The sequence below is a fragment of the Podarcis liolepis genome, assembly GCF_965112155.1.
Source record: "Podarcis liolepis genome assembly, chromosome: 13".
NCBI classification, from domain to species: Eukaryota; Metazoa; Chordata; class Lepidosauria; order Squamata; family Lacertidae; genus Podarcis; species Podarcis liolepis.
In genome coordinates, this window is record NC_139573.1 from 6,523,968 (window position 1) to 6,549,554 (window position 25,587).

Here is a 25,587-nt window from a genome sequence, read left to right on the forward strand (position 1 = left end):
AGCTAATTGAATCCAGTTCCCCCCTCCCCACCCCCCACCCCTCCTTATATCACAATATGGCAGGACAGCTGCCCTGCTGTGTTGGGGGGGGCGCTTCTGCTCATTCTGCTGAGTGGGACTGCAGATTTATTCCCAAAAGTCCTTACCCTGACGGCACCCGCTGGAGATCCGTAACGCTGTGCAGGGAACGGACATAAAGAGGAGAGGCAGTGTGGTGTAGTGGTTAGAGTGTCAGACAAGGAACCTCGGGGAGCAGGGTTCAAATCCCCACTTTGCCCTAAGTGACCTTGGACAGGAAGGATATAATAATAATAATAATAATAATAATAATTTTTCTCCCTCTAATAGTACATCATTAGGTCATCCCATGAGTAAATTTAGGACAGACAAAAGACTTTTTAACAGCACACATATTTTTTCTGGAATGGGATTTGCGTTTCCATATATCTGAGGCGATCCCACACAAAAAAGCTGCGCTGAGCTAATAAAGTTGCTTTCACTACAAAGTCTCCGCTCAGCTGGCAGGCTGAGCATTAATCTAACTTTGGAGAACAGACCTCCCCGCCGTGCTGTGCTGATAAATTGCTGCCAGGATAGCAGGGGATAGCAATGGAAACAGCAGGGGGGAAGATTCCTCCACGCAGGTTGGAGCGATGGGTCCCCTTCTGACAGCTAATCGAATTCAGAACATAATACATCTCGCAGGAAAATTCAATTATGTCCCTTAGCAAATACTCCTAAGCAAACCCTTGCATTCGTGGGGTAAAAGAAGAAGCTCCATTTGTGGATCAGTAATTTGTTAAGCAGCAGGAAGCAGAGGGAGCAGGAATAAATGGAGTTTTTTCCCCCCATGGACGGACGTAGAAGGCAGAGGCTTCCCCAAGGATAGGAAATGGGGCCTGTGCTTTTTAATTTGTTCATAAATAATCCAGAGCCAGGGGTGAGCTGCGAGGGAGCCAGGTTTGCAGACAATACCTAATTGTTCAGGAGGGTTAAGGCAAAAAGGGGTAGCGAGGAATTCCACAAGGAGCGACCCCAGACTGGGGGTGGGGAGGCATGAAAACTGGCAATTGGTGTGAAGAAGTGGCATGTTGGGGATTGAAGAGGAAGAAGAAGATGAAGAAGAGGAAGAGGAAGAAGAAGAAAAGGAAGAAGAAGAAAAAGAAAGAAGAAGAAGAACCGCATATATGTGGGGTATATGGGGTGTTAGGGGAGGGGTAGTCCCTGTAGTAAGGGACACAGGTGGCGCTGTGGGTTAAACCACAGAGCCTAGGACTTGCTGATCAGAAGTTTGGCGGTTCGAATCCCTGCAATGGGATGAGCTCCTGTTGCTCGGTCCCTGCTCCTGCCCACCTAGCAGTTCTAAAGCACGTCAAAGTGCAAATAGATAAATAGGTACCGCTCTGGCAGGAAGGTAAACAGCATTTCCGTGTGCTGCTCTGGTTCGCCAGAAGCGGCTTAGTCCTGCTGGCCACATGACCCGGAAGCTGTACACCGGCTCCCTCGGCCAGTAAAGCGAGATGAGCGCCGCAACCCCAGAGTCGTCTGCGACAGGACCTAATGGTCAGGGGTCCCTTTACCTTTACCTAGTCCCTGTAGTGGGGGACATGTCATGCTTGTTCGGGGGGGGGGGTTGCCTGCCTTTGGTCCCCACTCAGCTCTCACCTGTGGTTTCTAAAAGCTGCCAGCATGTGACAGTGGTCACACCCTGGGAAACAGCTTCAAACCGGCCAGCTAAGCCAGGTGAGGGCAGCCGATGGGTCTCAAAGCCTCATGGAGCGTCCCCACCCCCATCGTTCTGAGGTCCAGCTCCGAGGGCCTTCTGGTGGTTCCCTCCCTGCGAGAAGTGAACTTACAGGGAACCAGGCAGAGGGCCTTCTTGGTGGTGGCACCCGCCCTGTGGAACACTCTCCCATCAGATGTCAAGGAAATAAACAACTAGCTGTCTTTTAGAAGACATCTGAAGGCAGCCCTGTTTAGGGAAGCTTTTAATGCTGTGACATCACATTGGTGGGGAAGGGGAGAAGGGAGGACTCGAACCCAGGACCCTGAGATGAAGAGTCTCCCGCCCTACACCAGTCACTGCATGTGAAAAAGTGCTTTCTTTTATTTGTCCCAAATCTTCTGACGCTCAGCTTCATTCGGTGACCCGGGTTCAAGTGCTGTGAGACAAGGTTTCTGGCATCCATGCGCGCACATAATTCCTTAAGGCACCATGAGATGTGCAGCTCCTTCTCTCCCACCCTGCAGCTGCCAACGCAGATTGTGAACGGTTGAGAACCTCTTGCAGGACAACATATGGTTTCCTGAGCGTATCTGCTATGGGAGCATCTTCACCCAGTGCTTTTCCAGCTGCACTGGCTCCCGGTGGAGTACAGGGTCAGATTTAAGGGGCTGGTTTTGACCTTTAAAGCCCTTCACGGCCTAGGACCCTCGTACCTACGGGACCGCCTCTCCCGGTATGCCCCACGGAGAGCCTCAAGGTCCATAAATAGCAACACCCTAGAGGTCCCGGGCCCTAAGGAAGTCAGATTAGCTTCAACCAGAACCAGGGCCTTTTCAACACTGGCTCCAGCCTGGTGGAACGCTCTGTCTCATGAGACCAGTGCCTTGCAGGATCCGATTTCTTTCCGCAGGGCCTGTAAGACAGAGTTGTTCCACCTGGCCTTTGGCTTGGAATCAGTTTGATTCCCTCCCTCCCTCTCTTTCTTTTTCCTTTCTCCTCCTATGAAGAGGCTGCATCCATTTTAATGTTGTATCTTAATCTTTTAAATTGTATTTTAATTAACTTGTTTTTATTATTGGTTGTTAGCCGCCCTGAGCCCGGTCTTGGCTGGGGAGGGCGGGGTATAAATAAAAATATATTATTATTATTATCTTTACCCAGAAGGGCATAACACCCTGCTCTTGGTTTTGAAGCTGGCAGGAGACAGGGCAAGCAGAAGGAAAACGAGAGCCTTGTGTTCAGAGTCTTCCTTTGCACCTCTACAAAACCAAATTCAGATGCTTCTGAATCACAGCTGCTGAAAACCTCAGGAGGGGACATGGTTCCTATCAGGGCCAGATTTAGGTTTGATGAGGCCCTAAGCTACTGAAGGGAATGGGGCCCTTGATATGTCCAGCTGTCCTTTGTCAACAACAAATTGTCACTGTTTTTTTTGTATTGATTATATGCTATATGGTCATTTATGGACCTAACAGGTATCTAAAGCCATTTGCACATAACAAATTATGTATTTTATCAAAGTAATTGTCAAACTGAAATACAATGAAGAAGAAGTATATTAATAGTGAAAAACAATTAAGAGGAAGTATATTAATAGTGAAATAATTATTAAGCTCTAACTTAAAATGATTTTTTATTCATAACAAACTTAATAATGCAAAAGCATTGGCATTTGGCAATACAGTGGTACCTCAGGTTAAGTACTTAATTCGTTCCGGAGGTCCGTTCTTAACCTGAAACTGTTCTTAACCTGAAGCACCACTTTAGCTAATGGGGCCTCCTGCTGCCGCCGCACCACCGGAGCATGATTTCTGTTCTCATCCTGAAGCAAAGTTCTTAACCTGAAGCACTATTTCTGGGTTAGCGGGATCTGTAACCTGAAGCGTATGTAACCCGAGGTACCACTGTAACTTTCTAGGGGAAAGCACACCTTGGTTTTGGAACGCTTTGGTTTTGGAACAGACTTCCAAAACGGATTAAGTTTGAGAAGCAAGTTAACACTGTGTATAGAAATGAGCAAACCAGTGATATTTTAGGGAGCAGGCTAGCAGGCGGGGCCCATGACTTACATCACAGGAGCCTGCACAACACAAAACACTGTTGCTGTATGTAGGTTTTATTTTGTTTGTTTTTTTATCTCATATTTTGGAAATGTACATCCAGTTTTTTTCCTTTAACTTTTTTGGGGGCCCCCAAGAGAGTGGGGCCCTAAGCTATAGCTTGGTTGGCTTATACGTAAATCCGACACTGGTTCCTGTGGTCGGATCCTGTGGGCGAGTTTCCCACTGGAATATCCAGCTGCCTACCGCAAGAACAGGATGGTGGACTAGATGGGTCGTTGGCCTGATCCAGCACGCTCATCGCACGCTCTCGTGTTGTTCCACCTCCAGTTTCAGAAGGGTCTTGAAAAATTCAAAAGCTCGCTCGCGGCTGTGGCCTGGCCCAAACAAATGACCTATTTATTGAGCGTTCGCCCTGATCTGCTTGCTGAACTATATCACAGAGGCTGCATTATAGCTGCACATTTGTTCTGATTTGTTCGTAGGGACTGTTATACAGCAGTGACAAAGCTCCCAATCGTCCCAAATTTGCCAGGACCACCACAAAAAGCCCTTAAGCCGCCAAAGCTACTTCCTGTGCCATAAGGTAAAGGTAAAGGGACCCCTGACCATTAGGTCCAGTCGTAGCCGATTCTAGGGTTGCGGCGCTCATCTCGCTTTATTGGCAGAGGGAGCCGGCGTACAGCTTCCGGGTCATGTGGCCAGCAGGACTAAGCCGCTTCTGGCAAACCAGAGCAGCACACGGAAATGCCGTTTACCTTCCCGCCAGAGTGGTACCTATTTATCTACTTGCACTTTGACGTGCTTTCGAACTGCTAGGTTGGCAGGAGCAGGGACCGAGCAACGGGAGCTCACCCCAATGCGGGGATTCGAACCACCGACCTTCTGATCGGCAAGTCCTAGGCTCTGTGGTTTAACCCACAGCGCCACACACATCCCTTTTCCTGTGCCATAGGGTGTCCCAAATTAAGCTGCTCTTAAAGGGGCCATGGGCAAACTTTCTGCTGGCTTACAGTTCCAGCATGTTGTTGTTGTTGAGTCGTTTAGTCGTGTCTGACTCTTCGTGACCTCCTGGACCAGAGCACGCCAGGCACTCCTGTCTTCCACTGCTTCCCGCAATTTGGTCAAACTCATGTTCGTAGCTTCGAGAACACTTTGGCCACGTGGAAAAATGGTCAGGGACGGTGTGAAGCTGGATAGGTGAGGGGGCAGGGCCTGAGGAGAGAGGCTAGAGGGTGGGGAGAGTCCAAAGACCCAAATGGAGAGTTTGGGGGGGCTCAGATTTTGCCCCTGAGCCTAGGAAATCTGGCAGGAATGATATATATGTTGATTTTTTAGGGCCGGCTCTAGGAGTGAGGCAGCCACCCCAGGCAGATAGTTTGAGACCTCTAAAACCAAAAGGCAGCAAATTGCTAATTATTGCTGTATTTGTATTTTCCCCCCACCTGGGAGTGAGACAGGCACTTGGGGGAATGACTGGCGTCCCGGTGCCAAAATAACTTGGCCTGCCTTAGATATTATGCAACTTGAGTTTGTGCTGGAGAGGGAGGCGGGGTCACTCTGCTCCAGCAGCAAAATATCTGCCTATCTGGGGGGAAAAGTACCTAGATAGTTGAGGTTGGTGATTGGGAAGGGATTGTTGCAAGAGTGTCCCATTTCAATCAGGATAGCCTAACTTCTTTGTGCACGTAACAACAGCTTCTAGGATTCTCAATGCACAAAAAATCGAAGGAAGAATAGGTGCCCAAGAAAGAAGAACAGAAAAGTCAGGTGCTGGACTCTGCAAAATGGCTGAAGTTAACAGCTAAAATAAGAGAATCGAACAATGATTGCTTTGTGGAGGAATGGAAGACCTTTTGGGACTATTTAAGGAAATGCTATAGATCATGGGTAGGCAAACTAAGGCCCGGGGGCCGGATCTGGCCCAATTGCCTTCTCAATCCGGCCCGTGGACGGTCTGGGAATCAGCATGTTTTTACATGAGTAGAATGTGTCCTTTTATTTAAAATGCATCTCTGGGTTATTTGTGGGGCATAGAAATTCGTTCATTTTTTCCCTTCAAAATATAGTCCGGCCCCCCACAAGGTCTGAGGGACAGTGGACCGGCCCCCTGCTGAAAAAGTTCGCTGACCCCTGCTATAGCGTGATGGACTTGAGAGCAGGATTTGAAATATGAGCAACGGAAGGAATTAGAAAATACAGTATTGATGTGTCGGGATAAGGAAAATAAGGCATTGTGCAGCAGAGGGGGGAATTAAAACGCTGGAAAATGGGGTAGGAACTCGCAAAAAGACAAATTTATTATGTATTAAACTATATATGTTAATTTTTTGAAAATTCAATAAAAAATTACGTTATAACAAAGGATAGTCTAATGTCTGTCACCTAGGTTCTGGTAACCTCTAGGTTAGATGACTGAAATGTGTTATACAAAGTGCTGCCTCCGAAGGAGGTTTGGAAACTTCAGCTGGTGCAAAATTTGGCAGCTCACCGGAGCAAGACAGTTTGAGCATTTTACACCAATCCTGGTCAGACCACACTGGCTGCCAGTTAGTTTCCAGGGCCAATTCAAAGTGCTGGTTTTGACCTATAAAGCCTTAAATGGCTCAGGACCACAATACCTCAAGGGCCGCCTCTTTCCATATGAACTGACCGGGACTCTGCGATCATCTTCTGAGGCCCTTTCTTTGTGTGTCTCCTCCACAGGAAATTTGCCTTTAAAGCCAAATTGACCCAATTTGTGCTCTCCAAAACAACACAAGAACCAAAACTCAGCCTTCCTTTGAAATTCGCACTTATCCAAAAATTGCTGTGCCATTCTCCAGCCAACAAGGGTTTACAAAAATGAATGTATTAGAGGGAATGAAAGCATAAAATAATGAACGCACTGAAGAAAATGACATAGAAAAATATGCACCCCGTTAGGAGAAATTGCCTGTACAGTGTGTACCTTGGTCAAAGCTGCATACGAAAAAAAGGTTACCAGAAGAAATCTGCACAGAAAGGCTGAAGAATTTTTGTGAGGAGTTTTTAGAAGAGAATTTGTAAATTGCCGCAATAATGTGGAGAAATGGGCTTAATGCTGGAACAAAGAGACACGGAGAGAACGGAAACTGGACACCTCCTGTTCAAAGAATCGATTTGCAGGTAGATTCGGAGAGAGTGACTGCCGGCCAGAGTATGTAATATGGGCCTGTATTGAGATCGCCTGAGGCCGTTTTCTCTGCTCCGTGATGGCCTGAGGGTCCCATGAGAGAACATGTTTAAGAGTAAGTGGAGCAGAAGGAGAGAGAGAAAGAAAAAAGAGGGAAAGAGGAGATTTCAAAGAGAGAGAGGGAGAGAAAAAACCTGAAAGGAAGAATGCAGAACAAATTCTATGCCTTCCTTTTAACAATACCGCTCCTGCCACCTGCTGGCCATTTGGTGGCACTGCAGCCATGTTGTTTATCTCTCAACCAGCCTTCCCAAGCGCAGGGTCTTCCAGATGTTTGGCGCTGGAAGGAGCTGCAACCCCAGTAATCTCAAGGGCACCAGATTGGGGAAGGGTCTCTTCTTTGGGGCCTGTTAGCTGCACTGACCCATGCACTCAGCAACTGGCACCGTGATGTTAAATCAAATGCCAAATTTGGGGGGAGGGGTTGGTCTCTGGGTCCCTGCTGAATTAGGTATGAATTAAGGGACGCGGGTGGCGCTGTGGGTTAAACCACAGAGACTAGGGCTTGCCGATTAGAAGGTCGGCAGTTCGAATCCCCGCAACGGGGTGAGCTCCCGTTGCTCGGTCCCTGCTTCTGCCAACCTAGCAGTTCGAAAGCACGTCAAGTGCAAGTAGATAAATAGGTACTGCTCCGGCGGGAAGGTAAACGGCGTTTCCGTGCGCTGCTCTGGTTCACCAGAAGCGGCTTAGTCCTGCTGGCCACATGACCCGGAAGCTGTACGCCGGCTCCCTCGGCCAATAAAGTGAGATGAGCGCTGCAACCCCAGAGTCGGCCACGACTGGACCTAACGGTCAGGGATCCCTTTACCTTTACAATATGTAGGCGATAGAAGCTGTGATATATTTCTGAGGGGGGGAGGAGAAGAGGAGAGGAAAGCAAGTCTTCAACCACCAGTTATGTCTAAGTCTCATCCAGAAAGTATAGCCAAAAACATTTTGGCAAATACACACACACACACACACACACACACACACACACACACACACACACAGTGGTGCCTCGCAAGACGAAATCAATCCGTTCCGCGAGTCTCTTCGTCTTGCGGTTTTTCGTCTTGCGAAGCACGGCTATTAGCGGCTTAGCGGCTATTAACGGCTTAGCGGCTTTTAATGGCTTAGCGGCTTTAAGAAAAAGGAAACAAACTCGCAAGAACTCGCAAGATGTTTCGTCTTGCGAAGCAAGCCCATAGGGAAATCTTGCGGAATGACTCAAAAAATGGAAAACTCTTTCGTCTAGCGAGTTTTTCGTCTTGCGAGGCATTCGTCTTGCGGGGCACCACTGTGTGTGTGTGTGTGTGTGTGTGTGTGTGTGTGTATCCCACCCAGAAAGAAATTTAGCCTGGAAAAGAGGACCTGTCCTGGAAAAAGAGGACACATGGCAACCCTAGACCTACAGAGTTAGGGGCAGTTTACAACTTCCGAAAGTAGGCAGCATGACCTCCAACCTATTCCAGGGGACAGTGGCATTACTGGGGGGAGTGCTAGGAGGCAAGGGAGCAGAAGGGGGCCTCTGGATGCGAGTCCCTCCAAGTGCATCAATCTCTTCCAGATGTAGAGCCTAGACCACGGTTTCCCAGCCTTTGGTCTCAAACTGTTGTTGGACTACAATTCCCATCATCCCTAGCTAGCGGGACCATCGGCCTAGCGGGAAAAACCACTTTCCTCCCTTTGTATTACCACCCTTTTCGTTTTCAAAGCTATTTCCTCTGGTCACATTGTTACAGGAATTTTTATAATGATTGGGGGGGGGTTGCCCCTCCAGCACGCAGTGTGTACCCACCCCCCTTTGTTCACCCACAATGTCTCCTCAAAGCACCACATAACACATGACACCACACAATCTCCAGCAGTTGTTCAACTCAGTGAAAAGATGGCTACCGAAGGGGAGACTTGGGGAACTGGAAAAAGCCATAATCCCTGAAACCTAGAATCATGTACACAGCAGCCTCTTGCATAAGACAGGGGTCTGCAACCTTTAAGACAAAAAGAGCCACTTGGACCCATTTCCGAAGAAAAAACAAACTGGGAGCCGCAAAACCATTGCGACATTTAAAACAAATATATCTCCAGAGCCGCGATCTGACAGCGGGTGGGAAGGTGACGTCGGGACAGTGCGTGACTAACGCACGCACCGCCCCCATGCGACGTCACAGCCAGTACAGCGCCCGCCACAGTGGGGAGTGTCGGGGCGCACAATGTGCCTCCTCCCCTCGCTAGTACCCGCCCCGCAGCCGCGGCAAAGGTGTAAAAGAGCCACATGCAGCTCCGGAGCTGCGGGTTGCAGACCCCTGGCATAAGAGATAATCACTGGCATCCTGGCAAATGGGTGCCAGACAGATATAATCCTGTGGACAATGGCAAACCATCCAGGAATGCATTAGGTTCTTGGTCGGGACAAAGAGGTGTGATTAACCTGGCCTGGGAAACCAGGAACTTGCAAATATTTTTTTGTCTTACTTGATGGGTGGGAGGTGGATTCAGCTGCCGTGATAGCACAGTCAAGAAAGCAATTTTCTCGTAGTCCTTTGGGCTGGACTGTAAGAGACCCACACTACCCAGAAAAGCTGTGCTGGACGGCACAAGAAGGAATCAATGGAGGCAGCAAAATATGCCTTATTTTCTGCCTTCGCTGCCACTAAGGAGGCTCAGGGATAAGCCCTCACCAGCGTCCGATTGCTTTCGGCCGGAGTTTTCCTCCACGTTTTAGTCTGGAGAATAGGAGCAAGCAGCGACATGATAGAACTTTATAAAATTATTCACAGACGAAAGAAAGCGTTTCTCCTCTCGTAAACACAAGGACTCGCACTCAGAGCCAGAGATGCTTCTGAATGCCAGTGGCTGGAAACCAGAGGAGGAGAACGCGGTCTTGTGTTCGAATCCTGATTGCAGGTTTCCCACTAGATGGGCCACAGGCACCGATCCAGCAGGGCTCTTCTTATACTGGAAAAAGGAAACTGGGGTAAGCAGAAATTTTCAGTGCAGGCTCCTGTGATAGGAATTTTATGGTCTTAGATATATGGTAATGTTCATAAGTGTACCAACCAAGCACGTACATAGATCAGCACAGGAAGACCAACCTGGAACCATTTTGATTCCTAAACTGACCAAATGTTTTCTCTGCGAGGTCAAAGTGGGAAACCTCCCCATTGTCTCTTTCCTCACAAATCCTGTCTTAAGGACACATTTAAGATATGAATAGGGTGTGAGCCTGTGACCTGGCCCAGGAAATAAATATTTATCACTACAAAAGAATGGCCGGGCTCCCCAGGCAATCCAATCAAGTAACCTGCCAGACAGGAAATAAACAACAACAGGAGAAAAACAATATTCAAATTTCTGTTTTAGACCGCCTTTTCTGTGATGTAGGTGTGCTGTATCTGAGGGTGGTCTTAGGTTACACCCCTTCTGTGACGTATGTATGATGTTTCTGGGGGTGGTCTTGTTCTACAGGGTGTCAATTTCAAAAGTCTTTATAAGGCCTTGCATGCCATTTTTCTGGGTCCCTCCTCCTCTCCTGCGGGTGAGGGGAGCACCCTGTTGCAACAGATCAATAAAGATCAGGCTTACTAGCTGCTTTGCTTCTCAATATTATCTGGTTGACCTCTGTTATTTTCTCCTACCAATAGGGAACCTATGTAAGGACTCTATATGGGCTCTTGGATACCCCGTAAGGGAAAAGGGCAATTTTTGTTTACAACAGCTCCTCACCCTCAAGTTAGCTCAATAGCCATTTAATCAGCGGTCAGCCACAGACCTTGCTCAAAAGTAGAGGCCTTTGATTCAGTTCGCATCTCGAGGACACCAGAGCAATGTGCGAAATGACACACAGGGAACCTTTGAAATTCGCACCTGTCCGAATTTTGCAACGCTGGTCTCTGGCCAAGCGAGGCGTACAAAAATGTGTGCGCACAAGGGCAAAAAGTGTGCCTGTCAATACGCAGCTTCATGGAAACAACAGACGAAAAGGCAACATATCAGGGCGAATCGCCTTGCAAAAACGCCAAGTTGCATATAAAACAGTAGGAGAAATTTGCACAAAAAGGCTGAGGGCGTGAGAATTTTTTAAAGTGTATAAATTGCAAACAGGTGCAAAAATGTGGGGAGCTGAAAAATGTGAAACTGAGAGAACCTGCGAAGGTGGGGAATTCTCCTTCACTGGAGGTTTTTAGAGAGAGGTTGGATAGTCACCGGCCAGGAACGACTCAGCTGTGACACCTGCATTTTAGGGGGCTGGACTAGATGACCCTGGGACTCTTTCCAACTCGACAATTCCATGAGAAACTGAAACTGGCATAGTGACCCACCCCTGCTCAAAAGGAAGGAAACTCAAATTATTGACCTGCCCGCTGGACTTGCGAATGCCTCTGTAGGTAACAAGGGGGCAGGGATATTAAACTCGGACTCGTGGCCCCACGTTGCGTGAACGATTCCTCATGGTCCCTTTCCAGCGCTACAGTTCTAGGGAGGGTCTTTTTCCTTCCCGGTGCGTTCCCAAAAGCAGGCAGGACTCCCCCCCCCCAGCAACATCCGACAAGCTTCTCGCTTTTATTTATTTCCATATATAATTTATTATGATTCTCTTTCTCTTTCCCTTTTGTACAAGCTTAAAATAGAACGGTAAGAATGTAGGGGAGGAGGGGAGGAGGCGCGAAATGCGAGGGGCCGGCAGATTATGGAGAGGACTTTGGAGGGGGGGCAGCAAAGGCGGCTGGGGGGGCAGGGGAGAATGGTGCATATTTCACCCGAGTCTCGACAACACCCCAAGTATTACGGGCGAAAGGGAGCAGGAGGTGTGGGGGGGTTCATTGTGGCTTTTCTTTCTCTAACACCCCCCCCCCGATTTTCAAAAGGGGTGGCGGCGGTGTCCCTAATCCCTCTGGGGCACGAGGGTCGGGGGGGTGGCTCCGACCCAGAAGCGAGGGAAGGATACAGGCACAAACGGAGGAGGGCAGGGAAGGAGGAAAAGTGGTTGGGGTCGGGGTCAGCAGCACTGGAGACCCAACAGGTCTTGACGGACAGTTTCTCTAGGGCGGGAGGTCAGCCCCTCTTCTGAGGGAGGGGGAGAGCGGAGGGCAGTGGGAGGAGGGCTCCCCAAACCTCTGCCCGCCTCTCTCATGTTTCTTCACTCGTTCCACCAGGAGATAAAAGGGCATCGCAGCTTCCGGCGGCAGCAGCGACGTCGAGGGATCTCCTGTCCATCATTCTGTCCCAGATTCGGGAGTTCCTGAAGAAAGAGGGAGCTGTAATGTTGCCGGGGGGAGAAGGGGGGAGAGGAGTGGGGCGGGGGGGGGAGAAAAAACCGAGCGTGAATCGTTTTCCTCGGCCCCCACGCTACGGGGCAAAGGTAGGCGCTGGAATCTTACCGGCGGTCCGGTCCGGAGGAAGGAGAGGGTGGGAAACAGTGGGGCGGGAGTTCCAGCTGTGCAGGCCGCATTCAGGGGGGGCGGGAGGGGGGTCAGGCAGGGGTGTGTCGCTGGCACCTGGTGGGGGGGGGGAAGGAAGGTGGTGAAGGAGGACGGGGAGAAAGGGAGAGATGAGAGGAAGTTAGCCACGGGGACCAAGCGTTCTGCGCGTGAGCAGAGGAGGTTTTCAGGTAGCGTGGTCAGATGGGCTGTGCTGCGGGGGCGCCACGGCCATTCTGCGGAATGGAGTGCGAGAGGTGGGGTGTTTGAGCGTTGCAGAGGGCACCACCGATATGGGAGAGCCCAAAGTCCACCACTGGCACGTGATATATCACAACACTTTAAAAATAATTTAAAGTGTTCTCAAGGGAGGATTCATGCAAGATCTATACAGTGGTACCTCTGGTTGCGAACGGGATCCGTTCCGGAGGCCCATTCGCAACATGAAAAGAACGCAACCCGCAGCGGCGCGTCTGCGCACGCACGGGTTGCGATTCGCCGCTTATGCACATGCGTGTGACGTCATTTTGCGCTTCTACGCATGCGCGAGCAGAGAAACCCGGAAGTAACCCTTTCCGGTACTTCCGGGTCACTGCAGGACGTAACCTTGAAGAACGTAACATGAAGCGGACGTAACATGAGGTATGACTGTATAGGGAAGTTTTTAATATTTGGTGTTTTACGTATTTTGCTGGAAGCCGCCCAGAGTGGCTGGGGAAACCCCGTTGGATGGGCAGCACGTTAATTAATAAAATCATCATTATTATTAATATCCCACCTTTCATCCAAGGAGTGGCAGCCTGTATTGTTCTCTTCCTTCCCATTTTATTGCCACAACAACCCCGCGAGATTAGTTTGAGAGTAGCGATTTGAACCCTGCTCTCTCCCAGGCCTCGGTCCAGCACTCTAACCACTGCACCACGCTGCCCTGCTCCCCAATGACTAGCCCATGGACATACCGGGTGCCCTCCCACTGTACCCACCCACCCCCAATTTGACTCCTGCCACTCTGGGCTTGCGGGGGGGGCAGCGCTGCTGTTGCGCTTGGGCCCTGCTGGTCGCCTTCCCATTGGGGGTGCCCATTTGGCCCCCGTGAGAAGTGGGCAAGTTTGGACCCCGCTTTGGCCTGCATCTGACCCCTTCTCCCGGTCCTGCCCCAGGGGGCTTCAAATGGGTACGTTGTGAGCAGAGTACAGAGGGAAACGAAAAGGCCTCTCCGCAACTACCCTGGCACCGAAACGGAGCCTCCAGCTTCCAGGGCATTGTATCTGGCAAGGGCTGCTTTGGGAAAGCAGGCCGACGAGAGTGTTCTTGTTTTCCTTCTCTCGGTGGAAGGGCCTCAATCTCCGGCGGCCGGGTGCTTGGGGGCAAAGAGTCATGCTCAAAATGTCCTTGAAGCGCCTGGTACGTTTGCAGCCCAGCAGAAGCCGCAGGCAGCGGGGGAATGTGCAGCCCCCTCCCACTTTAGCTCCCCGCCCCCCGCTCCCCTTCCCGGTCCCATGTCAGGAAGCAGGAACCGTGCGTGTAGGAAGAAGGGCTTCACCTCCAGAGCCTGGGTTTCGGCCCCGATCCGATTCCAGCTTGTCGCACGACTGCGCCCGGCGCGTCCTCTTTGGTTTGAGGGGGGCTGCCTTCCTTCCCACCTCAGGTTCCCCTGGAAGGGAAAAAAAAACGGGAGTTTCAGCAAGCCGTGCGCCTCCTGTCTCCCATCTCTGCCGCTCTTTCCAGAACCGCAAGGTGGGAATTGGGCCAGCTTACAGCATGACCCCTCTCTGGGAAAGACCCCCGGAGGAGAATTAGGAGATGTACTGATGGCGAACGTTACCCTTAATTTATTGGCTCATCGCATTTGCAAGAAATAAGCACACCAAGAACTCAGGCCAACGTAAGTTTCGGGAGTGGGCGTGGTCCCTACTCACAAGTCAATAGTCAATAATAGCAAAAACTAATCCATTCAAAAGTATGCATTCTGACAAGAACTACAAATAGAAATTACAAATTCTAACAAAGATTACAAACTCTAACTCATAAAGATATGTATTACACAATAATTCGTTACAAAGGTTTTCTCTTTTTCGCTCTACAATATCCTTATATTTTATCAGCTTGCAGATGGAGACTCCGTTTCAATCACAGAACAGAAGCCAATTATGGATTAGAAGCCAGTAACGAATTATTGTGTTGTGAGTAGGGACCACTCCCACTACTGAAACTTACACTGGCCTGAGTTCTTGGTGTGCTTATTTCTTGGTATATTTAATAACATGAACTCCAACTTATTTATCATTGTACTTGCAGCCTCCCTTTTCTGCCCAAGAGCTCAGTGTGGCGGGCGACATTCTCCTTCTCCCCTTATTAATCCCAATAGCAACCTGCGAGGCAGCTCAGGCCGAGAGAGGCAGGGGCCACCCCAAGGTTAGCCAGCGAGCGTCAAGGCTGAGAGACCCATAGAATGGCAGAGTTGGAAGGTACCCCGAGGGTCATCTATTCCAACCCTCTGCAACGCAGGAATCTTTTTACCCAACGTGGGACTCGAACCCACGTCCGTGAGGTTAAGAGCCTCACGCTCCACCGACTGAGCAAGGAGAAGGGGATTTGAGCCCTGGTCTCACACAGGCCCTAACCCAACACTCTAACCCAGTCGTTCTCAAAAGGTTTTTCTCTGGGCCATGCCTTTCAGGATAAAACACATCGAACTTTGTAATTGATAAGCGATACACTGGAAAGTAAAAAACAACAACAACACAGCTGGTATTGTCCTTCGTTATCATTCGGTACTCTCCTGCTCTCATTTGGAAAAAGTATCTATCCGTATTCTGTAAACAATAAAAACAAAATATTTTGATACGAAAGGTAAAGGGGACCCCTGACCATTAGGTCCAGTTGTGACTGACTCTGGGGTTGTGGCGCTCATCTCGCTTTATTGGCCGAGGGAGCCGGCATACAGCTTCCGGGTCGTGTGGCCAGCATGACTAAGCCGCTTCTGGTGAACCAGAGCAGCACACAGAAACGCCGTTTACCTTCCCGCTGGAGCGGTACCTATTTATCTACTTGCACTTTGACGTGCTTTCGAACTGCTAGGTTGGCAGGAGCAGGGACTGAGCAATGGAAGCTCACCGCGTTGCTGGGATTCGAACCACTGACCTCCTGATCGGCAAGTCCTAGGTTCTGTGGTTTAACCCACAGCGCCACCCGCGTCCTACAGCATGCTGAAATGTTTACATGATTGTCCTTGAATCTTTCTGCCACACTCGCCGTCCTCTCCGCGCCCCATCCTTCGAGAACCACTGCTCTAACCACTGCCCCACACTGCTGCTCCAAAAGCTTTCGGGAAAGGGCTGCAGCTCGGTGGCTGCTTTTCAGGATGAAGGCCCCAAGGTCCAGCCCCTGACGGCATTTCCAGGTAGGGCTGAGAGAGACGGCCTGCCTGAAAAACCCTGGAGAGATGTTCGCAAGAGTCCACTTTATGGCAGGGAGGGAAACAGCCACGGACCAAGCAGAATCCGTGGCCCCCAGAAGGAGTTCTTTCCGCCAGACACTCCCAGGGGGAGGGAAGGAGGCCCAGTCGGGTCCTGCCGCCCCAGTCTCACATCACCTTCGTTCTCCCGCTCCTTGGCTCTGCGTCGGGGTTGGGCAATTGGGGGGGACGTACGTGTTTCCTCCGGGACTGCCCCTCCTCCTGCGCCGCCTGCTTCCTCGTTGCTGCGGCTCCTCTCGGGCTGGCTGGGGGGCTTCCGGCCCCGGGGGAGGGCGACGGGCTTGGGAGGCCGAGGGGCGGTAGGGGGATCCCTGAATTGCTGCCAAAAAAAAAAAAAAGGAGAATCGTAGAGTCAAACAGATCTTATTGTCAGAAGTGTAGTTTGCAGAAGAGTTCTGTGAAACGCAGAAGCCTGCAGGGAATTCTGCCAATCTCAGCAGGGTCAATGTAAGGAACCACCACCATCATCAATCATCATTATTATTGCTTTTTTCCTTTAAAAATGTTTAGGAGTACTTTCATTTTGACTCAAGAAAATCACCTTTTATAGTTCAAATTGGGGGGAAATGAATACAGTAAATGGACAAAAGTACAAAGGTTCACAAAATGTTTAGCGGTATGCGTCCCCCTGTGTACCACCGGGGGGGGGGGGAGGCACTGATTATTATTATTATTACAGATCGGTAGCCGTGTTGGTCTGCCATAGTCAAAATAAAAAAATTCCTTCCAGTAGCACCTTAAAGACCAACTAAGTTAGTTCTTGGTATGAGCTTTCGTGTGCATGCACACTTCTTCAGATACACTGAAACAGAAGTTGCCAGATCCTTCTATATAGTGAGAAGGTGGGGAGGGGTATTACTCAGAAGGGTGGTGGGAATGGGAGATTGGCAGATAGCTGAGATGAGCCTGTTGACGACTCTTAACGACTGTAATAGGTCTTACAGGGGATGATGGGAGTTGTAGTCCTTGCCTTTTCCTGTAAGACCTATTACAGTCGTTAAGAGTCGTCAACAGGCTCGTCTCAGCTATCTGCCAATCTCCCATTCCCACCACCCTTCTGAGTAATACCCCTCCCCACCTTCTCACTATATAGAAGGATCTGGCAACTTCTGTTTCAGTGTATCTGAAGAAGTGTGCATGCACACGAAAGCTCATACCAAGAACTAACTTAGTTGGTCTTTAAGGTGCTACTGGAAGGAATTTATTATTATTATTATTATTATTATTATTATTATTATTATTATTATTACTGTTATTGTTATTTGTTATTATTATTATTCTGCCCTCTACCTGGAGATGTCAGGGCAGTTCACAACATAAAAATTACAATACAGTGGTACCTATGGTTGCGAACAGGATCCGTTCCGGAGCCCCGTTCACAACATGAGCAGAACGCAACCGGCATCTGTGCATGTGCAGGTCACGATTCGCCACTTCTGCGCATGCACGTGGTGTCATTTTGAGCATCTGCGCATGCGCAAGCGGCGAAACTCGGAAGTAACCCTTTCCGGTACTTCCAGGCCGCCCCGGGACGCAGAAAACGCTCAACCTGAAGCAAACGCAACACGAGGTATGACCGTATAAAAAACCCCCACAGAATACGTAACGAAAACAAAGACAACTCAATAATCTTGCCAACGCATTTAAAAGGGCATCGGCCAAAGGCCTGCTTAAATTTGTGAGATGCTCCTGGCAGCCTGCTAAGTGGGGCTGGTGAAATCTGTGCCGCTGCAGTTGTTGTTTTACCCCCAGCAGCCCACATGGCCGATGGTCAGGGGGTGATGGGAGTTGTAGTCCAACATCTGGCAGGCCGGGACCAGCTTCGGTTGGGTGAATTTTGCTGACATATGTCTTGCTAATAACTTTTTTGGGTGCTTCTAGGGGACCAGTTTGCTGAGTGTGGATGTTGATTGATCTGATGGGAAATTAGATGGGCTGTTGAAAGGGCATTTGTCGTAATTCCTTCATGGGGAGGTGAGAAGGACTTGCTTTGGCGTGCCACACTTTTGCCCTGCGCTTCCCCTGTTACTTTCCTCATAGCAAAAATAGAAGAAGCCCAATTTCTTGAGTTCGTTGTGCAGCAGCTCCCAGTCAACCCTCATGATGCAACCTGAGTCAGCCGATATGTGACTGAATCCGTCCGAAAATAGCAATGGTCTTTGTGGAAGGAAGGTATTGATTTTACTGCATGCAGTGCACTTAAAGAAAATGTTATGAAAATGACGTATAGATGGTATTTAACACCAGCTAAATTTGCTAAAATGTACAAGACAAGAAGCAATGAGTGTCGGAAATGTAAAGAAAGGGAAGGTGTCTTCTACCACATGCAGTGGACTTGCAAAGAGGTAAAGGCTTTCTGGGAAATGGTGTATAACGAGCTAAAGAAAATATTTAAAAATACTTTTGTTAAAAAAACCAGAAGCCTTTTTATTGGGTATAGTGGGTGAAGAGGTACCAAGGGAAGATAAAAGACTGTTTATGTATGCAACAACAGCAGCAAGAATTATTTTAGCCCCAAAATGGAAACAACAAGAAGGACCAACGAAAGAAGAGTGGCAGTTAAGATCATGGACTTTGCAGAACTCGCAAAGCTGACAGGAAAAATCCGAAACCAGCAAGATCGAGTAGTCCAAAAGGACTGGGGTAAATTTATACGATATCTGAAAGATTATTGTAAGCAATTAACATCACTAGCAGGGTTATCCGAAGACTTGTAAGGAGAAGTTTTCTACCTTTCTATATTTATTTAAATTTTGAGTTACAGTGGTACCTCGGGTTACAGACACTTCAGGTTACAGACTCCACTAACCCAGAAATAGTATCTCAGGTTAAGAACTTTGCTTCAGGATGAGAACAGAAATTGCGCAGTGGCAGCGGGAGGCCCCATTAGCTAAAGTGGTGCTTCAGGTTAAGAACAGCTTCAGTTTAGAACGGACCTCCAGAATGAATTAAGTTCTTAACCAGAGGTACCACTGTATTAAGCAATGAGTGCAATCAGAATTGGGAAACGTACAAAAAGGCAATGACATAAAGGTTAATTTTGAAAGCCATGAGGCGAGAGGGAAGGAAGTTGATAGGCTCTAAAGAGTCAGGGATGTAAAGTGCATAAAAGAAAATAGCAATGGTGCGGAAACACCATCTGCACCAGGCAGAAGAGTCAACTTTCGCCCGTAACCCCCCTCGCAAGGGAGGTGTGCTTAAACGTAGAATGCAATGTGGCTTGAGATGAGAACAAAGAAATTGCCTGCTAGCAATTTGAGATTGGTAAAGAGGAATTAAAGAACCTCTTAATGAGGGTGAAAGAGGAGGGTGCAAAATATGGTCTGAAGCTCAACATCAAAAAAACGAAGATCATGGCCACTGGACTCGTCACCTCCTGGCAAATAGAAGGGGAAGAAATGGAGGCAGTGAGTGATTTTACTTTCTTGGGCTCCATGATCACTGCAGATGGTGACAGCAGCCACAAAATTAAAAGATGTCTGCTTCTTGGGAGAAAAGCAATGACAAACCTAGACAGCATATTAAAAAGCAGAGACATCACCTTGCCAACAAAAGTCCATATAGTTAAAGCTATGGTTTTCCCAGTAGTGATGTATGGAAGTGAGAGCTGGACCATAAAGAAGGCTGATCGTCGAAGAATGGATGCTTTTGAATTCTGGTGCTGGAGGAGACTCTTGAGAGTCCCATGGACTGCAAGAAGATCAAACCTCTCCATTCTGAAGGAAATCAGCCCTGAGTGCTCACTGGAAGGACAGATCCTGAAGCTGAGGCTCCAAGACTTTGGCCACCTCGTGAGACGAGAAGACTCCCTGGAAAAGACCCTGATGTTGGGAAAGATGGAGGACACAAGGAGAAGGGGACGACGGAGGATGAGATGGTGGGACAGTGTTCTCGAAGCTACCAGCATGAGTTTGACCAAACTGTGGGAGGCAGTGGAAGACAGGAGGGCCTGGCGTGCTCTGGTCCAGGGGGTCACAAAGAGGCGGACACGACTAAACGACTAAACAACAACAACAAGGGGGAAAGGAGGGAAGCCAACAGTAGAGGGCGCCAAACTGGCGGCACAGCCAACTCATTCTCGCTTGGTCCCTGTCCTCCTGCTGCTGAGTTCTATGACGGCAAAACACCCAACTGAATGGGGGGGGGGGCAAGGAGAGAAAATTAGTACTACAGGCCACCTCCCAAGGCGACCCCAGCTCCTCTCTCCCCTTCTGCCCAGTTCGCCTGCAGTTTTCACTCTCCCTGGAGGGACTGTTTTCAACTGTTTTCATCTGGTTGTCAGGCATTCTTGCTGTTAATGTTGTGCTGTGTCTTTAATTTCCCTTACAGCATATTAGTTTCACCTGTGGCTAACTAGATTATGTTTTTTACAATTTGTTACTAGCATCTGACTACAGTGTCATATGAGCACTGATCCACAGCATATTTTCCACAGCGTTTGTATTTGCTTACATGTAAGATTGGGTATGTATTTTAGTTGTACATATAGTATTATGCATTTTATTTTATTCAGATGCAGGTTTCATCGCATGTAAATTGCAATCTCGGGTTGTTAATAATAATAATAATAATAATAATAATAATAATAATAATAATAATAATAAAATTATTATTTTATACCCCGCCCTCTCCGGCCACAGCAGGGCTCAGGGCGGCTAACACCAGTATAATTACAGTAAAAACATAATGGGGGGGACGACCCAATTTAAAATACAGGTTAAAATGCAATTTAAAATGCAGCCTCATTTTAAAAGTAGCCCATAGATCAAAACCGTAAGGGGAGGGAAACATAAGGGTCAGACTGAGTCATATTAATTCTTACAAGTCTGGCTGACGAAGAATTGATCAAGACTGGCTGATGAAGCCTTGAACGAAACAGATTGGTTATCCAGAAACTCTGTTTCGGCGATATTCGGTGACAGATTATGTATATATCTTTTTTTTTTTTTCAAATTTTGAATTATTCTACCGTGAGACTGGTGAAGAAGATTGAGAGACCTTGACTGTATTTCTGATCATTTCTATTAGTGTATAAATAGCGTTTAGTGCCATTCTTATCGGCCATCGTGTTGTGTTACATTGTTCAGCAGGGCTGCTTGCCTTGGCTGGCGGCGTCGGCCGGTCCTTTTCGGAGGTCGGTGTTGCCACGGCAACAGCCCTTTCGTCCGTTTCTTCTGGGGGGGTGTCTCTGAGGGGTTCCTGTCCCCTGCTCTCCCTCGGCGAGCTTTCTTCAGCTGTTGGCGACCAGGAGTAGGAAAATGAGAATCATGTGGCAAATCCTTTTTAAAAAAATATTTCCTTCTACCTAGTAGAAGCGTAAAGGGATATCTGGGGGGGGGGGGGAAGAATCTGGTGGCAGGAGCTGCCCTGCCTTGTAGATTCCTGCTTTGCAGAGGGTTGAGCTAGATGACCCTCAGAGGTCCCTTCCAACTCTACAACTTATGATTCCATGAATTCTGATTCAGGGCTGCCAGTTCTGCTCCTAGGAAATGGAGGAACTGCTTTTCATCAAGGGGTAAGATAGCTGCTGGCACTGGCTAACTAAATTGGCTGAAACTTAAGGATTTGTGCTTCGGCTTGCTTTTTCCTCCTCCCTCCGCACCCGCCTTTCCTCGCATGCTGTGTCTTTTTTAGAGACTGTGCGCCTGAGGGAAGGGGCTGCCTTAGAGCCGCTCTGAGAGTCTTTTTAGCTAAAGAACGGGGAATTAATGCTGTAAATATACAGGTGAAACTTGGAAAAGTAGAATATCATGGGAAAGTTCATTTATTTCAGTAATTCAACTTAAAAGGTGAAACTAATATATGAGATAGACTCATGACATGCAAAGCGAGATATGTCAAGCCTTTATTTGTTATAATTGTGATGATTATGGGCTACAGCTGATGAAAACCCCAAACTAACAATCTCGGAAAATTAGAATATTAAATGAAATCAGCAAAACAAGGATTGCAAATAGAGCAATATTGGACCTCTGAGAAGTAGAAGCATGCAGCTGACATGGCTCCCCAAATCTCTTTTCTGATGAGAGCAGCTTTTGCATCTCATTTGGAAACCAAGGACCCAGAGTCTGGAGGAAGAACGGAGAGGCACACAATGCCAGATGCTTGAAGTCCAGGGTGAAGTTTCCACAGTCTGTGCTGATTTGGGGGGACATGTCATCAGCTGGTGTTGGTCCACTGTGCTTCATTAAGTCCAGGGTCAACGCATCCATCCACCAGGAGATTTTGGAGAATTCATGCTTCCTTCCGCAGATGAGCTTTATGGGGATGCTGACTTCATTTTCCAGCAGGACTTTGGCACCTGCCCACACTGCCAAAAGTACCAAAACCTGGTTCAATGCCCATGGGATTACTGTGCTTGATTGGCCTGAAAGGCTTGACATATCTCGCTTTGCATGTCATGAGTCTATCTCATATATTAGTTTCACTTTTTAAGTTGAATTACTGAAATAAATGAACTTTTCCACAATATTCTAATTTTCCGAGTTTCACCTGTAGATACAAACACAGGAGACCCGGGCTAAGGGGGCTCTGGACGAGGGAGCTGCTTGTTTTAGGGGACAGGGTGAGGCCGGCTCCCTAAAACAAGAACCAAGCATCACATTGAAGAGCGTCACATCTGAGCCGTCGGCAGTGATCTTACCCAGGAAACTCACAAAACCTCACATGCCCACCTATGTCCCAGCTGGCTTCTGCCCGGCGAATGGTGGCAAAGCTTGGCTTGGTGCTCTGCAGTGGGGGGTGAGGCCTCCTCCCCGCTTGCCCTGTGGGGTGCAGAAAGCAGAAAAGTCCATCTTTCTATCTCAGCCAGAGCTGCAGTCCTGCACGCGCACACTTAAAACATGGGGCCAAAATTGCAGTTGTAGGTATTCTAGATCCAAATACAGTGGCACCTCGCAAGACGAATGCCTCGCAAGACAAAAAACTCGCTAGACGAAAGGTTTTTCCGTTTTCGATTTGCCTCGCAAGACGAATTTCCCTATGGGCTTGTTTCGCAAGACGAAAACGTCTCGCGACTTTGTTTCCTTTGTCTAAAAACAAAGACATGTTTTGTTTATAAAGTTAATTTATTTTCCCTTCAATTTTTGAACTGCTCTTTACAGTATGTGTGACTTTAAAGAGCAGTTAATAAACTGTTGTTGTACCAAATTTGGCTTTGTTTGGACTTTTTTTGACCATAGGAACGCATTAATTGATTTTCAATGCATTCCTATGGGATTTCGTGATTCGCAAGACGAAAAATTCGCTAGACGACAAAACTTGCGGAACGAATTAATTTCGTCTTGCGGGGCACCACTGTACCGTATTTTTTGTTCTATAAGATGCACTTTTCCCCTCCTAAAAAGTAAGGGGAAATGTGTGTGCATCTTATGGCTGCACAGCTATCCCAGAAGCCAGAGCAGCGAGAGGGATCACTGCGCTCCCTCTTGCTGCTCTAGCTTCTGGCTTAGCCACGCTCCGTCCCTTCCCCCACCTCCTGGAAAAGCCCCCAAGAGCGTGTGTGCGGCTCTTGGGGGCTTTTCCCCGAGGAGGGAGAAGGGCTACCCATTAGTGACGGGCTGTGAAAGGGAGTGCTTATCAGAGCCTGGGATGCATACACGCTCTGCTCAGCGCTCCCCTTAAATAATTCCCCCCCTTGCATTCCCCCTCTAAAAACTAGGTGCGTCTTATGGTCAGGTGCGTCTTATGGGGCGAAAAATACGGTACATCCCCTCCCCAGTTCTTCAAGTTGTTCAAAGAATTCCACCACCACCACCTCGTGCAAAATACAGTGGTGCCCCGCAAGACGAATGCCTCGCAAGACGGAAAACTCGCTAGACGAAAGAGTTTTCCGTTTTGGAGGTGCTTCGCAAAACGAATTTCCTATGGGCTTGCTTCGCAAGACGACAATGTCTTGCGAGTTCCTGCTGGTTTTTCCCCCTCCCCCCCTTTTTCTAAGCCGCTTATCAGCTGATCCGATTAGCAGATAAGCCGCTAAAAGCCGCTAATAGCGCTAATCCGCTAATCCTTCAATGGGCTTGCTTCGCAAGACGAAAAAACCGCTAGACGAAGAGAATCACAGAACGGATTCTTTTCGTCTTGCGAGGCACCACTGTAATAATAATAAATCAGATCATTCTAAAACCTGTGGTTTTGATAGTTTTGGGGGGGAAGGAGGAAAGGGTACACACATTTATTGATTTTGCAAGCAAGACTAAAATTCTTGGGGCACAATTCAGCCTAGTTTGCGCACCTTTGAGTCCCCATGGGCTGCTCAGCTCCCTCACTGAGCTTGGTAGGACCCCAGAGGACTTAATTTTGGCAGAATCGTGCCCCTGGGATTTAAAGCGCCCTGAGAAAACTGAACTGGAGGGGGGGGTTAATATTGAAACAAGGCAAATTTCAAGATGCATGAAAAGTCCCGACTGATGCAGAAGGAAGCGTCTTCTGCTCAGTCCAGTTCATAGCATCTTATTAAGAGTTTTGCTTGGGGGGGGGCAGTGGGAGGGGGGCGAGGAAGGAGCGAAGATCGATGGAGAAGGGTTGTGGGGTGCTGACCTGAGTCGTCCGAAGAGCGCCTTCTCTGCTGCTCCCTCATGCTGCCTCCTCGCCCCAGGTCCACGCTCTAGAACCGGAAGAGGAAGCAGGCAGGTTAAGAAGGTCGGAGGAGGCTGGTTGCTGGATCAGGCCCAAGGGGGAGGGGAGGGGTCATCTAAGTCCAGCATCCCTGTTCTCACAGCGGCCAAACAGGGGTCCCAATGGGAAGTTCGCAGGCAGAACTTCAGGGCAACAGCAAAACTCTACTTTTTGCATACTGCTGATTATTATTATTATTATTAAAGCCTTTTTGAGACAGACAGATTTAAAAGGGGGAAATGATAAAAAAGAGAAGTGATGAGAAAGAAAGAAAGAAAGAAAGAAAGAAAGAAAGAAAGAAAGAAAGAAAACAGAAGAAAAGAAAAAGGGCTTCCAATTCTGTCTGTTGCATAAAATGAATTATTCAAAACATTTTCTCCACGACAATGACAACATCCAACTACTCCACTTTCTATAGAATGTTTTATTAATCTTTTCATACGCTTTCACAATATCAAATAATTACATTGTTCCGCAAGACGACTTCCCGTACCCATCTCCACAGTGTTTTTCCTCAAACCTTTCCTTCCCAAACCTTTATATCTTTATCCATTACAAAAACTTTCTCTGTTATAGTTATTTTATCATTTTCCTTCTGCTGCTTTCATCTCGAATCCTGCCCATGACCTCATTTGACTCTAATACTATTCCACTTCCCATAGACCGGTATTTTCCCAGTCATCAAACGCAACTATCACATACTGATCTCCTGTTTTCACACAAAAAATTCCCCCAAAGGGGTTTCAATTGATGATATTGATAGAAACAGCGACACTCTCCCTCTCCTGGGGACTGGGCATTCAGAGGCAAACAGCCTCAGGTTTCTAAAGTGGCCGGCAGCCACTGACAACTCGAATTTGCCTAGCCCCGCCTCCTCCCCAGTAAGCCACCAATTACCTCCAGCTTGGCATCCAGGCTCCACCCCTTAGCGCGCCCCATTCCGGGCAGGGCCACGCCTTGGACCCGCGACGGCTGCAGGAGCTCCGCCCCTTTGGAGTCTGGCTCCGCCCTCCCTGTGTCAGGATTGGAGCTCTTTTTGCGGCGTGGGCGGGGAGAGAAGAGAGCAGAGCGAATGAAACGCAAGACCTCCT

The 25,587-nt window shown here is 48.4% G+C and overlaps 1 protein-coding gene across 7 annotated transcripts in view; it reads right to left on the bottom strand.

The window, feature by feature from the left end:
* Window positions 1-11,530: 11,530 nt before the first annotated feature.
* Window positions 11,531-25,587, bottom strand: part of CARMIL3 (capping protein regulator and myosin 1 linker 3) — an 88,088-nt gene continuing 74,031 nt past the window's right edge. The window contains exons 34-41 of one of the 7 annotated variants that reach the window (XM_083472465.1): window positions 25,394-25,528; window positions 24,419-24,485; window positions 22,555-22,644; window positions 20,981-21,114; window positions 15,998-16,199; window positions 13,946-14,056; window positions 12,364-12,480; window positions 11,531-12,240 (exon numbers count right to left, since the gene is read on the bottom strand). In XM_083472465.1, coding sequence (XP_083328591.1) covers window positions 12,113-12,240; window positions 12,364-12,480; window positions 13,946-14,056; window positions 15,998-16,199; window positions 20,981-21,114; window positions 22,555-22,644; window positions 24,419-24,485; window positions 25,394-25,528 — 984 coding nt within the window. In that variant the 3' untranslated portion in view covers window positions 11,531-12,112. The remainder of the gene's footprint in view (window positions 12,241-12,363; window positions 12,481-13,945; window positions 14,057-15,997; window positions 16,200-20,980; window positions 21,115-22,554; window positions 22,645-24,418; window positions 24,486-25,393; window positions 25,529-25,587) is intronic. The other 6 variants (XM_083472470.1, XM_083472466.1, XM_083472467.1 and 3 more) reach the window with 6 other exon arrangements.